This window comes from Mirounga angustirostris, unplaced genomic scaffold, assembly GCF_029215605.1.
Source record: "Mirounga angustirostris isolate CCGP_5_RB_7025 unplaced genomic scaffold, mMirAng1.0.hap1 SCAF_2, whole genome shotgun sequence".
Classification (NCBI taxonomy): domain Eukaryota; kingdom Metazoa; phylum Chordata; class Mammalia; order Carnivora; family Phocidae; genus Mirounga; species Mirounga angustirostris.
Genome location: NW_026991710.1, coordinates 76,688,126 through 76,707,467, shown reverse-complemented (window position 1 = coordinate 76,707,467; position 19,342 = coordinate 76,688,126). Strand labels below are relative to the sequence as shown.

Below are 19,342 nucleotides of genomic sequence, written 5' to 3'. Positions count from 1 at the left end.
GGCATCACAGTGTAATGGTGGAGAGGACAGCTCATGGCCAAAACAAATCGACTACTCACTCCATATCTTCCTGAGAAATGGTGATCCTAAAAGTATGTACCTGCAGTTGGTTGAATGGTAGTCCCCCCAAAAATATGTCCATGTCCTAATACCCAGACCCTGTGAATGTTACCTGTTTGGAAAAGGGGTCTTGCAGATATAATTAAGTCAAAGATCTTCAGAGGAGATCATCTTAGATTACCTGAACAGACCCTAAATCCAGTGACAAATCTTATAAGAGACAAAAGAGGAAAAGACACAGATACACAAAGAGGAGGAGGTAAAGTGATCATGAAGGCAGAGACTGGAGTGAGGCAGGCATCAGGAATGCTAACAGCCACTTGAAGATGAAAGAGGCAAGAAAGAATTTTCCCCCAGAGCTTCCAAAGACAGTATAGCCCTTCCACCACCTTGATTTCAGACTTCTAGCCTCCAGAATTGGGAGAGAGTAAATATCTATTGTTTTAAGCCACCCGGTTTGTGCTAATTTGTCACATTAACCACAGGAAACTAATACAGTACCAAAAAAGAGTGCTGAAAAGATTTGATGAGATAGTGTATTCAAAGCACCACCGATCTCTAAGTATACAATAAATATTAACAATTACTATTAATGAATTAATATATATGAGGGGCAGCCATTCTACATGCAAACATCCACTTCTGCATTTTTCCAGGGTAGAAACTTGCCTCACTGTGAAATGAATTACTAAAATATATTTGGTACCCTACTAAATATATCTTAAAAATTTGCAACTATAACCATTAAGCTTTGTATCTAGGAAAGACATATGATTTTCTCTTTAATGATTTTCTCACTTCACTATTTTAGGCTAAAGCTAAATTTACTAGTATCCTTGGGAAAAGTATCATTCACTCCTAACCTATTAAATAGGTTAAATAAAAGGTACCTAGGATCATTGGAAATAGTTAGAATTATAAAAATAGGGTGAATGGCTTAACAAAAAAAAAAAAGGAAAAAGATTCATTAACCAAATACTGCTTCAGTCAGCGTGTAGCTACGAAGCACAATGAATTCTTCTAACCCAAAGAATTAGCGACTTAAGCAGTCCATGAAGTCTACTGCCCACATAGGCCCCCAGACCTCCTCTTACCCAGAAGGTTAGATGTATCTCCAAAACCTCCTTCCTCCTCTGCAGGACTACTTCCTATCAAATACTGATAGGCAAAGGAGAAGTAAATGTAAATCCTTTCTAAATACCAGCCCCCTTGAAGGCCCAAAATGCAAGGCTTCTGATTTGTGTTCAAGCAAAGAGGAGACTCTCATTTAAATTCCATCTCACTCATTTCTGCACTATTGTTTGCTTTCATTTCCTAATTCTTAATAAAAATATTTTTAGGAAATCTTCACCCTCAGATGCAGTATTCAATTCAACAAATATTTTAGCACAAACCATGAGCAAGTCTATGGGAAAGATCAGAACATACTACTGTAAACAAGACAGGCATGGCCTTTGCCCTTGGAATTTACAGTTCGGTAGCAGATATGAATGAGGTTTTACATTCACTAATGAGATTTTTTTCCTTTTAAAACCAAAATGTTGGAAAATCTGGAAAGGGTACATGTGTGTAAGTGTTAGGGGACACTAAGTTTTCTATACCCCTAAATATAGAATATGCATTGGCTCTATGAGGGGCCCAGCTCTGATATTTAAGAAAACCAGGAGCTGTAGACCTCACCAGCTCAGATAAATGTATCGCAAATGACTTTAGAACTACAAATGGAAGGTGAAGTATACAGTCAAATGAACATGGCTCTCCCAAAAGTCTTTATCATTCTGCTCACACTGACTTGAATTACAGGTTCTGTACTTATCTTACCTGTCACACCACATTAAAAACCCTTTTACAGCAGGGACTATTTTTTTTTTTCTGTAACTGTACAGGAATTATTGAAGCCTCACCCCAACTAAAAACCTAACAAATAGTCATTAAAAGAATGAACAAATCATTCTTACTGACTGAAGAGAAGAGAGTAAAACTAAGCAAAAGGAGCAAAGTTTAAAATGGGAGATAAAGACAGGAGGCAGTGAGACATGGATCAGGAAAGCTGATCCTCAGAAAGTTCCTCAACCCGTCTGGAACTTCCAGCCCTCACCATCAGGGTTCTCACTCCGCCTGCCCCCACCCCCCCAACTCTCTCCTCACCCTGGCCTCCATTCATTCCCACCCACACTTGTGAAATCATCTCCCACTGGTCTTCCTTCCCCGCCCTACACATTTACACACAGCCGGAATAGTTGGGTTTATAATCCTGGCAATTGACCCTAGGCATTGTTTTCCTCCATTTCCTTATTTGTAATAGGAGAATAATAATAGCATCCATACCTCACAAAGTTCTCCAAAGGATTAAGTGAGTTATACGTGAAGCACTTAAAAGATTGTCTAACATAGAGTACCTGCTCAATAAATACTACTACTATTATTAAATCTCTAACTGTTACATTTCAAAACAGTTCTTCAATAGTTTCCCATTAACTAAGAACCAAAATTCAAAATTTTACATATGGCAGCTGAGATCTCTTATAATAATCTGAACCCTTTAACCTTCTAATCCTCTCTTATTCTTCCTATTCTCTCAAAAACATTTCAGCCACAGTGAACTACCGACAAGTTCTCAGAAAAGAGCATGGCTTTCCTCAAGCTGTCCTCTCTGCCTTGAATGCCTTCTTTCCTCCTACTATTGACCACCACTGGCAAGTTCCTATTCTATACTCAAGCTTCAGCTCATGCATTATCTGATAGGACATCTTCTTTGCCTCCTTCAGACTCTTCCTCTGTGCTCCAGATGCTACTTGTACATATCCACATTCTGACAGTCATCAATCTGTGTATAAAAATGTCTGTTTCATCCCATTAGGGGTTTCTTGAGCTGAGATACATTAATTTCTCTACCTGTTCCCTGATTCTAGCATTGTCACTGGCATACCATGCTTGCAGAAGAGAGGGAGGAGAAGAGGGTGTTTTCTCTTTCGTATACTGGCCCCAGTGACCCCACCCTTCCCTACATTTCTCCTTTGTTCATGTAAGTCCTCTTAAGCCAACAATTTCAGTCAGCAGCCTAAAGCACATACACAGTTTTCTATACTTCAAAGGAAGTAGGGGGTATGAATTATATATTGTATATGGACACACGGGCGTAAGTTTAAATTGCAGAAATCTCAGTTCATCTTATCACTCATTCGCATATTGCTACAGTTTTTACAGTCCTTTCAAGCTTCTTAATATGTGCTTGATCCCAACCTCCACCACAGCTCATCTCACCCGATTCCTGGGAAAACAGAGTACTTTTGGCACTAACCTATAACTTGTTCTGTATGTTAATCATGGAATTACTCTCAACTAAGATCTCTCTTCTCTAGGATCCTGGCAAACTTACCCTTAGTCTAAAAAGTTCTTCCTTTTCAGAACTTCAAACTTCAGGTGACTGAACAATGCTACTCTGTTCCTTCCTGCCATCACCATTTATGAATTTGTGTGTGTGTGTTGGGGATGAAGGGGACTGGACCTCAGTATTTTTAAGGTCTCTATGTCCACTGAAACTAACAAAGTTTTTTCCTATTTCTGTAATTCAATTACATATGGTTCATTCATCCTCCAGACACGTAATTAGCGAAGGACATTTTGACACCTTAGACACAAGTGGAGGAATTTTAAGGCTTTAAAGAAAGAAAGAAATGCAAGAAAATGAACAACGTAAAGAAAGTAGGAGAAAAGGTTAGAGAAAACAGGATACATGTTGGCTACTATAACAGTGATGGTGTTTGGTAAAACCAATTTACTACTAAATCCAGCATATTGCCCACACTCAGCATAAGATACTGATAAGACACCTAAGAGAACACTGTAAACAAAGCACCAAATAGACAAAGAATAGAGTAGAGCAAACAGGCACATGGGTTGATCAAGCTGAGCTGCTGGGCTAACACTTGTCTGTCCCCCTGTTTGTCCTTTGCTACACAACTCCAATCCCAGTGTCACCACTGTCACAGAGTTGTCACTGCAGGCATTTTTAAAAACAGATCAAAAAGAAACTCTGAAGCATTCATAGAGACAAATGGTGAAGGTGGACTAAGAGTTCTACTGGTTGACAACTTGAGCTGAGTCACTAAAACGCTACAAATCTAGGAAGTCTGTTCTCTATACTTGAACTTATCCATGCATTTTGATTCAACTGAAAAACTATTTCACAGATGAAGATATTATTCCAGAGAATGCATATGGAGCTGCTAAAGGAATGAATGAGGTAATATTACCGCCAGAATATTTTGTGAGCTTCTAAAAACACAAATTTTTCAAAGAGCACTGACTTCTTGCTAATATTTTCCATGGAATTTGAAATTACTGGAATATCAAACAAAAGTCTCCATAAATGCCTCTTTCTCGGTCTCCTACGGAACAAATTTAATGGCAAAAATTCTTACTGGGTGTATTTGGAAGAGTAAAATGCACATTTAGGCAGTAGGTGTTATGATGACTATACAATAAGAATATTTTCTTAATTCCTTTTTTTAAAAGGACTGTGTGATGTTGTAGAACAATCATTATATTAGGAAGGAAACAGACCTGAGCTTGAATTCTGGCTTATTTACATACAAGTTGTGTGAATTTGAAGTATGGTACTTACCCTCTGTGTAAACTGGGGTTATAATATCTATCACAACAATTGCTATGAAGATTAAATGACTAAAGTATATTAAGTTCCTAGCTCAGTAACTTGTTAAAAGTAAGAATTTAAAATGCTAGCTTCTTTAGGGGTGCCAGGGTGGCTCAGTCGGTTAAACGTCTGACTTCAGCTCAGGTCATGATCTCAGGTTCCTGGGATGGAGCCCCACATCGGGCTCCCTGCTCAGCAGAGCATCTGCTTCTCCCTCTTCCTCTGCCCCTACCCCTCCTCCTCCCCCTGTTCCTGCTCTCCCTCTCTCACAAATAAATAAAAATTTTAAAAAATAAATAAATAAAATAAAATGCTAGCTTCTTTTTCTTTAATACGCTTTACTTACCAAATCCCTCCTGTGTGCTAAGAAACAAGACCAAAGTTACTTCCCTAGCAACCTTAACACTTTTTATATCAGATATCTCAGAACAAAAATTATTATCTAAAGTTCTTGGAAACATGAATATTGTTATAACCTATTAAGCTTCTTTAAAGGACTAGATAAAAAAGAAACTTTTTTCTGCATAATACTAAAATAATTTCAACTGCAAATATTATATAGCAATAAAAATTACATGCAAACAAATGAAAAACAGCACAATCAAGTTTCAGTAAAGGAGCAATTTGCTTTGATCCCTTGGAGACAATTCTTTGGCTCACTAAGAGCAAACAGGCTCCTCCTAAGAAAATGAAATCTACATGAATATTATAGAATCTATGAAATCTGGGGAAGAGATATTGTATATTTCAGTGTGTCAGAGATTAAAATTCTACTTTGAAATAGGCAGTTAACTAGCTTATCTTTCAAATACAAAAATACTTTTCTTAGTTTTAAGAATAATTTGGTAACCAGACATAATCTTAGGATAACAAAAACATTCTAGAATAATAAATAATCCACTATTTCAAAGCAGAGTCTATATAACATAATTCCAGTAAAACAAGAGTCTGGAAAGTCCCTCATATTCACTGTAACAGGATGAATTACACAGGAAAACAGTGCTATTAAACTTCAGCCAGAACAGTCAAATAAAGGCAGACTCAATTGTAAGAGAGGTCACTGAATTCAGGATTATCATCTATGGATTTTTACTACAATACAGAAATAAACTCTTGCTGTATTACTAGAGAAATTAAAATTCATACACACACAAAAATAGATGAATGAAGGACTATTCTTCCTATGCATTTAAATTGCAGAGAAAGACTGTTAATAAGGGATCATGGCTGGTTAAAAAAAAATTACTAGGACTAGTAACATTTAGAAACCTGTGAATAGGGGCACCTGGGTGGCTCAGTCGGTTAAGAGTCCACCTCCTTTTTTTTTTTTAAGATTTTATTTATATATTTGACAGAGAGAGAGAAAGTTAGCAAGAGCAGGAACACAAGCAGGGGGAGTGGGAGAGGGAGAAGCAGGCTTTCCGCTGAGCAGGGAGCCCGATGCAGGGCTCGATGCAGGGCTCCATCCTAGGAGTCTGCGATCATGATCTGAGCCGAAGTCAGACGCTTAACGACTGAGCCATCCAGGTGCCCCAAGTGTTCAACTCTTGATTTCAGCTCAGGACATGATCTCAGGGTTGTGTGATGCAGCCCTGTGGCGGGCTCCACTCTGGGCATGGAGCCTGCTTGAGATTCTCCTACTCTCTCAAAAAAAAAAAAAAAAAAAAACCTATGTATAAATCTAGTTTACTGTGAAAATGCAGGCTTTAAAATACGTTAAAGAAAAAGTAAACTGCAAAGTTTGACAGTATAAATAATCTGCCACATCTGTGTTTTGCACAACCAATCACTCCAGTTCCAATCACTCCCGTTTACTTTTCAACTCACATACAGCCTAAGCTATTTCAATCTTTGAGAGCTTAATAGCAACAACAGCCACTGGAAACAATTGGGAATGACTCGAATTTCAATCCTTCAAAAGATCTATGGACAAAAATGTTTATTTGGAACCCCAAGGAGACTGCTGCCATTAAATACACAAGAATGACCAGGTTGTCACTCTATCTCACTAACAGCTTAAGAATTATGTCTAAATTTATCAAGCAAAAGTAGCAAAAATTACTATAACTTAAAAGGCAGCATTCTCTACAATGAAAGGCAATAAATATTTTTTGAGAATTTTCTAAGTCCAAGCCACAGTAGTAGGCACTGGAGTATGTAATAAACAGAATATTATTTCTGGGGGGGCCTGGGTGGCTCAGTCCTTAAGCGTCTGCCTTCGGCTCAGGTCATGATCCCAGGGTCCTGGGATCAAGCCCCGCATTGGGCTCTCTGCTCAGCGGGAAGCCTGCTTCTTCCTCTCCCACTCCCCCTGCTTGTGTTCCCTCTCTCACTGTTTCTCTCTGTCTCTGTCAAATAAATAAATAAAATCTTCAAAAAAAAAATTATTTCTGTCCTTCAAGAGTTTGGTCTTCTTGCCACTTAATCAGTGTGCACATTATATCTTAGTCAGCTATTGCTTTTCATACAAAATGTTTCTCATTTTAAAACTCTGAAATTAAGCTTATTTCTTTCTTAAAATGATAACGAAGCTTAATTTGGTAGAATCCAATGTGGTAGAATCATCATCCTTCTTATCTGGTAATACAGCCAATGTGACCAGGAGAATCTTCTCGGGTTACTGTGCTCCGTCAACTGTCCTACTGTGTATGTCTTTCTGTCTCTGTTTCCCTCCCCATCCTCATGCTGTGTCTCTTCAGACTCACGTTCCCAGATGTCTCTGCTTAGGACTCTCTATCTCCTTTCAGATAACTTAAAATTTTTTTTGGCCAGTGGTTCCCAGTCTATGAACCACACTTAAAGCAGCTGGGGGTAACTGGCACACAGATTTAAGTTCTCACAGGTGAGCCATGAATTCATCTGTGTACTAAGCACTAAAAGCTTAAAGTCTGCTTAAATCGTGCATGCATTTTGATTTTTAAATAAACGTAGATTCTCGTACATAAATGTAAAAAATCTTCCTCTTCATTTAAAACTGCAATATAAAATCTGCAATTACTAAAAATACAATTATCTGAATACAAAATTTGTGAAATCTGCAATTACTAAAAATACAACTGTTACCTTAATGTGACAGGGGAAAGGGTGCCCATAAAATATTTGACATTAAAAAAAAAAGGTCCTTATTTAAGGTTAGAAACCAGATCCCCACACATTGAGCTCCTTGAGGGCAGGTATGAGGACTTCCTTCTTATCCTCAGTGATCAGCATAGCAAGTGTTCCATTAGTACATGCTAAACAAATGGAACTTAAACATTTCCTTTTAAGATCTAGGCCTTATGACTAGGTGCTGTGCCTCTGCCACCACCATACCCTGGGGCCATGCCAATTTATTCTACTCTCTTCACAGTCTGTCCAGAGATATATACAAATGTGACTCAACAGGTGGTTAGAGAAGAATGTGGGAGGTTCAGACAAGGAATGAGTTTCTGATCTGGGTAATAGGGTGGATGGTGGGCCATTCACCAAGATCAGTGCAGCAAGCAATGCAAATGGGTGAGATAAGGTGTAAGCTCAGTTCTGACCGTGTTAAAAAGATGGAAGAGTCTGTGAGACATCCAAGTGTGCAGCACTTTCAGTGAGTGACATGACAGGAGCAGAAGCTAGGCTCCAGTAAGTAGACTAGTAGGGGGAAGGAAAGGGAGAACAAAGCATGGGTCCAGCAGGCTAACAATCTGGACCACGGGTCGCTCTTCCCTCTTTCCTCGTATCACCCCACTACTGTGACTTTTAGAATTACTCTTCAAGTTCTAATTTCTCTCATTTATCCTGTTTTACATTTCAAGCCCTCATGTAGCCAAGTTACTGCAATACTTGCCTAACCAGTCTCCCCGCCTCTGTGTGTCTCTCCACCTTCTTCCAAGCAGTCTCACTAAATATTATTCTGAAAATGTCACTTTTCGGGTCAAAACTTTTAATAATACCTCAGTGTCTAGGGCCTGCAAAGCACTATTCTCATCTACCTTTCCTTTTATTCTTATCTCTATTTCCAACTGGTCAACATGCCCACCTAAAAGCCTAGCCCAAGTTTCAGCTTTCAATGGGATCCCTGTAGCCCTGTGGCACTTCCTGTCTCTTCTTAGCCCAACGAATAGATACAAATTCCTTAACAGCAGATCATAAATCACTCTCTTTATATCTGTCTACCCCTTATGGCTGCTAGTCATAATGCAAACCTGAGGAAAAGTCCAATTTTTAAAAATTTGGAACATTATGAGATCTTTCAACTGAACTTGAGTAATTAATGTTATAAAAGGTTATAAAAAATGATTTCTGAAAGTATCATAAAAACACAGTCCAAAAGTTAGTAATTTAACTTGATTTTAATATGTTACTCGGGAAATTACAGGCAGTACGTATGAATTTGGATGGGCGAGAGAGATTTAAAAAACTCATTTTTTTGTTTGTCTTTCTGACTTAAGGCACAGTGAAAAAGAATTGTATCTACACTGTTCCTCTAAGGAGAACAAGAGGCATTAGCAGAATAAACAAGGCTAGGTGTGTACTGGTTTCTCTTCGCTGCCGTAAATTACTGGTTAAGGCAATAATTTTGAACCAAAGCAGTCGTCAGCTGGCAGTAAACATGATTGTATCCATTCCATTGTTTTCAAAAGCTTTAATTACAACTGTATGATCAAAAATCACTCACTTGACTAAAAAATGCTTTCTTCTAACTTGTAAGATGATCTTTCTGACTTTCTCACATACCTACCTACCCGATTACCCTCTCATTCTCTCCGTTTCCTTCCAGTCACACCCATTTGGTTGCTAAGAAACAAAATAAATATGATCTCCAAGAAGCATCTGTAAAACAGATACTATATTAATACTTACCATGAGGAAAGAAGGAAGAGAAACTTACCTCTACTGTGCCCTTGGCTCTTTACATATGCTAATTTGCTTAACCTTTATAAGAGCCCTAGACAGCAGTTATTACTATGCCCAATAACAAATGGCTGACTGAAATTCAGTCACATAACTTGCCTAAGGTTACACACCCAGAAAGTGGTAGAACCAAGGTTTGCCCCAAGTTTGCCTAATGTCAAAGCCAGTGTTATTACCATTCCCCTTTCTATCTGTTTCATGGCCTTTTAAAAAAAAATTCGGCACATACAAACAATTCTACATACTAAAATTTTTCAATAAAGCTTTATAATTAAACAGGTCTTTAAATGTATTATTTCCTAGGATTGGTTTCCCAAAGGATTACAGATTGAAATAATTTTTCCTTCACAGGAATAAATAACATTTTTATTGTTAAGAAATAACCACAACTTTCAAGATACAAAGTTCAAAGGGAAGAGTTTCAAAATGCAAAATACACTCTGATTAACCTATATTTACCAAATCTGTTGTCAAATTGCTACAGACCGTCAAAAAAAATGAACTAACTTGAGCCTTCAAGTTCAGTTTCAACAATCTTTATCCCTACTGAACTGAAGGGAAAAAGGGATATAAGATAAATATTTCCCTTCTATGCCTGCTGACTGATTTGCTGACAGTTACGGTTTCTTTTCCAGTGAGTATCATAAAGAGCCCTAAAAATTCCTGAAAATATATATTTTTTTTTAATTCCCGAATCTTTAGTTACTCATGGAATACACAGGTAGAAGCCTGCTCAAGAACTAAGTCTTCAAACTTTAATACAGAAATAAATTAGCAAATACAGTCCACAAGGTTACAAATTTAGGAGGGAACACTGAAATATCACATTCTGAATTAGGACCCACAACCATATACACGAGCCAGTATTCAAATAAAGGCTCTCATCCAGTGGTGCACCAATCTATTTAGCCTCCCTTTTTTTTCTTTCCTTTCATTCTAATATATAGGGTCTATGAAACACACAGAAAATAATTTAGGTATAATATTGCTTACAGAATACTGACAGGTGAGAATGCAAATGAAAAGTACGTTTTGGACAGAGAGATGCGATTGCTCAGAAGTAAAAGAGTCAAAAAGTTACCCCTCCTGTGTTACTATCCTGTCTTATCAAATTTTATTAGGATACTAGAGTCATTAAGTCCACCGCTACAACAAAGAACGTGGGAGGGCACAGGCTTTGAACTGACCTGGATTTGTTAGGCAAATCACGTAAACGCTTGAAGCCATAATGTACTCATCTGAAAAACGGATGTGGTAGTGATGATCTGGGGAGGATAATTTGAGTCTAAATCATATTTGTGAAAAGGACTGCAAAAAAGAGATGTCCATGCATGCTTGTCTTCTTCCCCTTTCCTAAGCAGCACTGCTAATTTTAATGGTGCGGGCGGGGATGATGTGATCAGACTCAGTCCTTCTGAAAAAGAGTCATCCTTGCACTTAAGAATTAAAAAACAAAACTAAAACCAACGCAAACAAGCAAACAAAAAACAGTAAAAGCTAAACTGCAGAACAGAAATTAGAAAAGCATGTGAATATCAATGTGCAACTCCAATTAAAAGACAATCCAACTAAAATGTCTTCTAACTCACAAAAATTCAAATATCCCAGAGAACTGAAAATTTTGATTAAAAAAAAAAATACTTTCTAACATCCTGCCTCTATGCTCTTAGTGAAAGAGCAGAGTGGAATCCATAAAGCTAACAGTAATAAAATGTTAAGCAATCTGTTAAAATGAAACAAAAGATGGCTAATAGCTTTGGTCTGGTAAAACAGCTACTTTTTTCTTTTTTCTTGTAATTCAATGAACCTATTAAATTATTCCAATCTGTCATTCATTAGTAGTAGTTACTGGACATCTGACAATTTTTCTGTTGTTGTTGTTTGAAGGATGAGGAAGAAGGGGGTGGTAGGAGGGGGAGGTAGAAAGAGAGTACATCAATATTTTTCAAAACTCAATCCTTTTAGATCTTTCACTTCCAATCATAATACATTATACACTAAATGAAGCCTAAGGAACAAAAAAACAAATCACAGACCTGTCACTACCAGTAATGTAAAAAACAAAGAAGATTAGAAAAGCTATACATATATATTTTTTCTGTGATTCTGAGAGGATTAATTTAAAAATATAAAATAAGGACAAATATATAAAATATTTTTTATGATTAAATGCCATTTGAATATCCATCTGACCTACCTTTCACCTTAAAGTCAGCAGAACAGTACAAGTCACTTTGCTAACCTGGCACAGTTTAAGATAATTCCAATGAAGAAAGTCCAATTTCCTGATTCTCTCAGCCAAAATAAGCAAACCTAAGTTTGATCTAATAGCAAGCTCTAGGGAACTTACCCATTTACAGCTGAAAAATCAGAACAAGAACCAGAATTTAAGGGAACTTAGAAATCACCCATGACCTCATTTTATAGTCAAGAAAATTAACTACCAGAAGTTTAGTGACTTCCCTCAATTCATACAGTAAGTTAGTAGCAAGTTTATCTGTGTTATATCCATGTTATGCAGAAAACTACTGAAATAAAATGAAACAGTTAAAAATCTTATTCATAGAATCCAATTCTAATGTAGTTAGTTAATAGTTACTCGACATCAAAGCTTCAGAAAGTAATTTTCTTCTTTTGTTAACTGAAATACAACTTTAAAAATGATCCACTCTGACTTGGATAAAAGTATAGGCAAAATGCAATTGATATTTAAAAATAAGGATACTGCTATTTGCCTAATTTCACCAAGAGGAAAAATAATTTCAAATAGAATTTTTCATTGTCCAGTTGTACTCAGAATCAGTTGCAGCTGCAGGAGGAAAAAAAAAGAAAGAAAGAAAAGAAAGAAAGGAAAGAAAGAAAAGAAAGAAAAGAAAAGAAAAGAAAAGAAAAGAAAAGAAAAGAAAAGAAAGAAAGAAAGAAAGAAAGAAAGAAAGAAAGAAAGAAAGAAAGAAAGAAACTTCCAATCCTACTCCAAGGATAAAAGACAGATTAAAATGAAATTTTCCACACCTCCATATTCATTAGATACCCAGAACACAGTGAATCAAGTCTTATCTTTTTAGGATATCGCAGAGAGATAATATGTTTGCTTTATTAAATACCCCCAAATTAGACTAGGTAGAAAAAAACAATTACAAAACAACCTTAATCATAAGCAAGCATCTTTATCTTACTTTTTCTTATCTAAACCCTGTTTTCAGATATTGAGGGTAGGCCTAAAGAAGAAATCAATTAAGTGTATATACTATATATTTATTTAATGAGTTGATACATATCAATAATACTTAGTGCAAAAAAAATTCACAAAACAAAATTGCTGGTAACTTTCATTTCAAAAACAAAAATGGCTTTTCTCTTATCTTCTCCCCCTCAGGATTCCTGGGTGGAGGTGAGCAAAACTCTGCAAAAGTGGCAGTGTTTCTGACAGTGCTAGAAGGAAAAGGCAGTGCCACCACTACCAAGACGTAGGGAGAAGCTTGATCTGCTCCTCCTCCTAGCCCCTCCTTCCAATAATGAAGTCATTTCTCTCCCAGACCTTGCTGTAGATCTGGCCGGGCAGCTACAACTCTTCAAGGCTGTCTCACAAATTTTTTTAGGTCCAGGAAAACTTAAATTTGATTACAAACATTATAGTGACCCACAAGGCTCTACAAGTTCTGTCCCATCTCAAGCCACTTCCTGCTACCTCTCTGACCTCACCTCTTACCTTCACTCACCGCACCTTCACTCACTCTGCTCCAGGCCTACTGGACTCCCTATCAGGCCACTGTGCCACTTCTTCCCTCTGCCTAGGACACGCATGACCCACATATCCAATAACCTTCTCACCGAAGCTTTTCTGGCCACTCTATTTTAACTTGCAATTCCCTACCCCTGCACTGCCTATCTCCCTTACGTGCTCTATTCTTCGCCATACCACTTAGCACCATGGGATATAATACATGCTTTTACTTACTTCTTTACTGTCTATCTCTGCTCGATAAAAGGCAAGCACTGTGAGGCAGAGATTTTTGTCTGTTTTGCTCACTGCATGTCCTCAGCATCTAAAACAGTGCTTGGCACATACTAAAAGCTCAAAAACTACTTGTGAAATAAGTAAGTGATTCCAAGTTTGGGAATTAATGCTGGTACCCATCAAATATTAATTAGACATTAAGAACATAAAACTATACAAGATGTTGTTAAACACAGATCATGCAAAAAACATGGTCTTTGCTTTCAAGGAGTCTAGCTGGAGAAGCAGAACTAATATACATGGAGTGATTATTATACTATACTATACATGGACAGTATTAGGTATGACTATTAACTAATTAGGTTTATTTGCATGACTCATGGAATTTGCCTTGTTATTCCTGGTTATACCTAGCACATAATTAAATTCTGAATCAAATGGTATAAACTTGTCATAGGAGTTCAGAGGGGGAAAAAATGAATGAGTTGCAAAAGTAAGAAAAGACAACAGGTAGACAATGAGGTTCAACATAGGCTTTGTGGATGTAGAGGCTTGTGCTGGCAGCGAAGAGGTGAGTAGGCCTCTCAGATGAAATGAATTTCATAAGAGGACGGACAGGCAGGTGAGGGACTGTAGGAAACTTAAATAAAATGATAGTACTCACTGATAAGTAGTGATAATCTGGGGAGGACAATTTGAGTCTAAATCACAGGGAACCTGATCCTTTGAGCAAGCAGACCCAAGTCTGGATGGAATCTCATAGCACATGCTGTACCCAGCCTGGGTCCCCTGAAACCCTTCTACCAGGTTGGTCCAGCCACTCACGAAACTCTAAAGGTTCACACCAGCAACTTCCTGTGTAAGCAACAGAAGCTACCTCCTTCCCCCCACCCTGCATGTACATGCACACATATCCGCACACATCCATTTCCAGGACAGCTGATGGCCAGTGACTAACAAATGCAAGAGAAGAGGGACAAAAGCCCTGTTCCCTTGCCTCAAGGCAAGACAGCCCCTGTGGTACAATTTTGTACCGAAGTTACCTCCTGGATCAAGCTGAGGCTAGATACCCCTGAAACCACATCCTCTCAGTTTCTTCTTCCCAATCCTGCTTCCCTCACTTTGTTGTAACATTTCAAGGACCTCTCTTGATATATTACTTGTACATGAATTCTATCTCAGGTTCTGCTTCCAGGGAAACTGAACTACGACAAGTCTGTAAAGGGAAGTACTACATATTCACGAAGAAAAGTACATGTTTAAGAAGAAAAGAGTTACACAGCACAAATACTGTTATAGGTCATTCAGTTTGGAAGGAGACTACAAAACAGTCTGGTTGGTAATAGATGGAATAAAAAGGGTAAGGTAACAGGAGGCCAATTAAGGATGCCGTTGTCAAATTCAGAAATAAGTGGAAGAAAAATATTTGCTTCCATAGGAGAGAGAACTTAGGAAGAGAAGCAACTTAGTATAGGGAAAGATTGAAACTAACTCTTCAAAGTTTTATTTTTTTCCTTGAAAGGCAAAAAATATTTCTTCAGTAGTATTGTTTATGTTTTAGGGCTTTTTTTTTATTTTATTTTTTTTATTTTTAAAGATTTTATTTATTTATTTGACAGAGAGAGACACAGCGAGAGAGGGAACACAAGCAGGGGGAGTGGGAGAGGGAGAAGCAGGCTCCCCGCAGAGCAGGGAGCCCGATGCGGGACTTGATCCCAGGACCCTGGGATCATGACCTGAGCTGAAGGCAGTCGCTTAACCAACTGAGCCACGCAGGCGCCCTTCTTTTTTTTTTTTTTTTGAGAGAGAGAGAGAGAGAGCACTCACACGAGAGAAAGTGGGGGGGCAGGGTAGAGGGAGTGGAAAGGAGAGAATCTTAGGCAGGCTCCACACACAGCGCAGAGCACTATGCAGGGCTCGATCTCATGACCCTGAGATCATGACCTGAGCTGAAATCAAGACAGATGCTCAACCGACTAGGCCACCCAGGTGCCCCAGTAGTATTGTCAGTGTTATACCATAAATTCTGTTAAATGCAAATCTCTTTTCAGGTTGACATTACTTAACACAAGTGTTCAAAACTTGAGAATAACAATGAATAACAACGGGACTCTAAAATTCTCTCTCCTGTTTTGGGCCCTGATTATCTATATTCAGAAATATGAAGACAAGATTAACCAGTATCTCCAAATGTTTAGAATGACTTGGTTTGTTAAATTTCATATTTAAGTAGCTTAAAAGAATCTTTATTAAAGGGTCATTAACAGATTACTTAAACTGGAAATGTATACAAACAAGGTATCATCTGGTTTTCATCTATTCTTATGGGACTCAGAAGTATTTTCAAAAGAAAATAAGATATACGTAAGCTTCTAAACTAATATCTAAGCTTCTTGACTTCATGGTACCCTTTCAAAATTCATGCTCAGTAATAGAACGACTATAAATAAAAATGACTACTTTTCATTTAATTAGTAACAATAATTTTGTGTTATAGATCTCAGTACAAAGAACAGAAAGGACACTACAAAAATAGAACTTTTTAGCAACGTTATTTTTTTCTCTTTGACTCCTTTATATGCATTAAACCATATACCTAACAGCTATAAAAATTTAAACACAAATAACTGTTGACTGAACAGTCCACTGACAGGAATTTCTCCCTGCCACACACAAAAAAAGGTTGGGAAGGGGGGACTGGTTACATCAAAGTAAATCTGTAAGTCTAAGTTCATAAAAATTTCTCCTATTCAGTTTTAAGATCAAATTGATACACTTCCAGAGAAGTACATAACTTACCCTGTACATATCCTTTAAATAGTCCCAGCAGAGGCTCCAAGAAAAAAAGGTTCCGTAGCCAAATACGTTGGGTACCAAAAACGTTATTCCCCTCTTAAAAATTAACAATATACACAATAATTTACAGAAACCTCTGAGATGTTTTTTGGGGGAAAATGGTGTTTTCCAAATTTTATAGAAATAGAGAACACTCTTGTAATCATCAAAAATAAGACTTATTTAAAATCTTCCATACCCAGCTGATAGGTGATAGCTACGTTCCCCATAAACTTTAAAGGTTGAAAGCTATCATTCAGTCACCCTCTCCCATTTCCTTTCACCTCCCTTCCCTTGGGCCCAAGATACTACAGTAGTTATAACTTTAGAATTCATAATAATCATAGGGAACTTACTAAATTATATTTCTTAATCCTTTCAAATATTCTGATTCCTATCAGTATTTTTACCAAGCAATCCACATGATTTCAAGGCAGGTCAAATGTTGAAATGCTCAAAATGCCGGATATATTATAATTAATGAGATGATTAGCTATGCTATAACTGAGGCCAGAGTAACTTTAAAAAACAAAAACAGTAAGTTCAGAAAATCTGCATTTCAAATGTAAAAATATTTTTTTCTACCCAGGAGAAAAAGGGCAAAAGACATACTAAGAATAGCCAAACCATATCTTAAAAGAATACCTTCTAATATACTGCTCAGAATATTAAAGCCAAGAGTTTTACCCTAATAAATAAGAATTTTTAGCCTGTACTCTATTGATAAATTTCAGGAATTCCTAAATTTTTCTAAGACTGTACACACAATTTTTATCAGTACATGAATGACATGCCTTTTTATGGGGAAATAATCCAAAGCTTTCACCGATTTTTCATACTGTTCGATTACTCAATTTAAAAGCCATTATATTTTTTAATTTATCTACCTGAAACAATGGTAGTAGAAACTTCCTAGTTAACGCCGCAGATCAGATACACAAAAACACACTCCTCAGTATTGTTTTCTCTCTCAGAGGCAAATAAAGTGCAAATTACCTTTGCAGAGTCATATTCAAAGAGTCTGTACAGCCCTTAATCTTGTTCTGGGCTTCAAGATGAGTCATTCCATGTGCACTTATTCCGTCAATGCTGAGAACCACATCGCCTATTCTTACATTTGCCTGGGATGCTTTGCCGCCATCTTTGAGCTGTAATAAATATATTTCATTAGGAATGTCACTCTTTAAAAAACAGAATAATTAACACAGACGAAAATTATACTTTTGTTTGTATTAAAAGTATATTAATATACTTTTAGACAAAGTATTAAAAAGTTATCTTGATTAATAGGTAAAGTTAAAATTCAAAGGACTTTCTTGTTTATTTTCTTAAATTCCTATTTGCTCTCTAAAAACCTGAAAGAATTTTTTGAAAAAGGTTCCCTAATAATTTCTCCATTTCTTTATTGTGTAACAGTAGCATGTGATTGTTATGAATGAGGAAGAGAAGGAGCCAAGGAAACTACATTTTAACACCTGTCATGTGAATAGGGTGTTTAAACTCTTTTCGAAATAATGTTTAAAACTCTTTAAATGTCTGTATTTTTGTTTGAGCACAAAGAGTAACACAGACAGAGGATCTACAATCTTTCCTGTTGAGTCCAATTCCTCCCCAGTGTTTGGGGAACTGAATTCTTTCAGATCACAGGCCCAAGTATCTTTTACACTAGATGTGCTTCCTGCTCTAGGCATTTAGTAGGAGGGGAAGGAAACCAGTTGTGTCTGAGACTGTCAGACGGTTTTGTGTACCACAGTCTTTAATCCTCAATCTGTCTTCCCTTCTCTAAACAATTTTCTATGTGTTCACATAACTTAGTTTGATCTCCTTCAAAGTTCATATGTATCTATTTCACTGCTCCAAAAGAAGCAAACAAATAAAAAATTACAGTAAAATGAAACACGATGCAATTTTAATACATACCTAGAAACATGGAACAAGTACAAATCAAAAGAAACCATTCTAATTCAATGACAAGCTCAGAATTCAGTACGTGTAAGTAGATCACACTGACTGAATATTGGGTTGTTGGAAGACAAGTGAGATTTCACCCAAAAAAGAAAATAACCAATATTCCTCAAATACTTAAAAGTAAAGGATTTTACACAGTTTCTCTTTGGAATGATGAAAAAATTCTGAAAATGGATAGTAGTGATGGTTGTACAACACTGTAACTGTACTTAATGCAACTGAATTGTATGCTTAAAAATAGTTAAAATGATTAACTTTTATGATTACCACAATTTTTTTAAAAATGAAAAAAACCAACTAAATATTTTGGAGAACATTTTACTAAAATTACTTCTTTTTTTAAAGATTTTATTTATTTATTTGACAGAGAGAGACACAGCGAGAGAGGGAACACAAGCAGGAGAAGTGGGAGAGGGAGAAGCAGGCTTCCCGCGGAGTAGGGAGCCCGATGCGGGGCTCGATCCCAGGACCTTGGGATCATGACCTGAGCCAAAGGCAGACGCTTAACGACTGAGCCACCCAGGCGCTCCTAAAATTACTTCTTGATTAAAAAATATATCCCAGGGCGCCTGGGTGGCTCAGTCAGGCTAAGCATCTGCCTTTACCTCAGGTCATAATAATCCTAGAGTCCAAGGATGGAGCCCCTTGTCAGGCTCCCTGCTCAGCAGGGAGTCTGCTTCTCCCTTTCCCTCTGCCTCTCTCCCTCTGCTCCTCCCCCCACTCATGCTTGTTGTCTCTCTCTCAAATAAATAAAATCTCTAAAAAATATAAATAAATAAATAAATAATAAATAAATAAATAAATAAAATAAAATAAAAAATATATCCCTCCACAAACTAAACAAGAACTGAGTACTGGAATTCACAATTTGGAAGCAAAGCAATAAATAAATAGATAACGAGTGTTCAGTCAGGTTAGGTTTTGATTACCATCAGCTGTCAAACTCTTTCCTTAAAAATAATGATCAAGGCAGACCAATC

The 19,342-nt window shown here is 37.1% G+C and overlaps 1 protein-coding gene across 9 annotated transcripts in view; it reads right to left on the bottom strand.

Annotated features, from left to right (window-relative positions):
- Positions 1–19,342, bottom strand: part of PDLIM5 (PDZ and LIM domain 5) — a 202,853-nt gene that overhangs the window by 121,827 nt on the left and 61,684 nt on the right. For all 9 annotated transcript variants that reach the window (XM_064584820.1, XM_054508801.2, XM_064584817.1 and 6 more), the window contains exon 3: positions 17,391–17,542. In XM_064584820.1, coding sequence (XP_064440890.1) covers positions 17,391–17,542 — 152 coding nt within the window. The remainder of the gene's footprint in view (positions 1–17,390; positions 17,543–19,342) is intronic.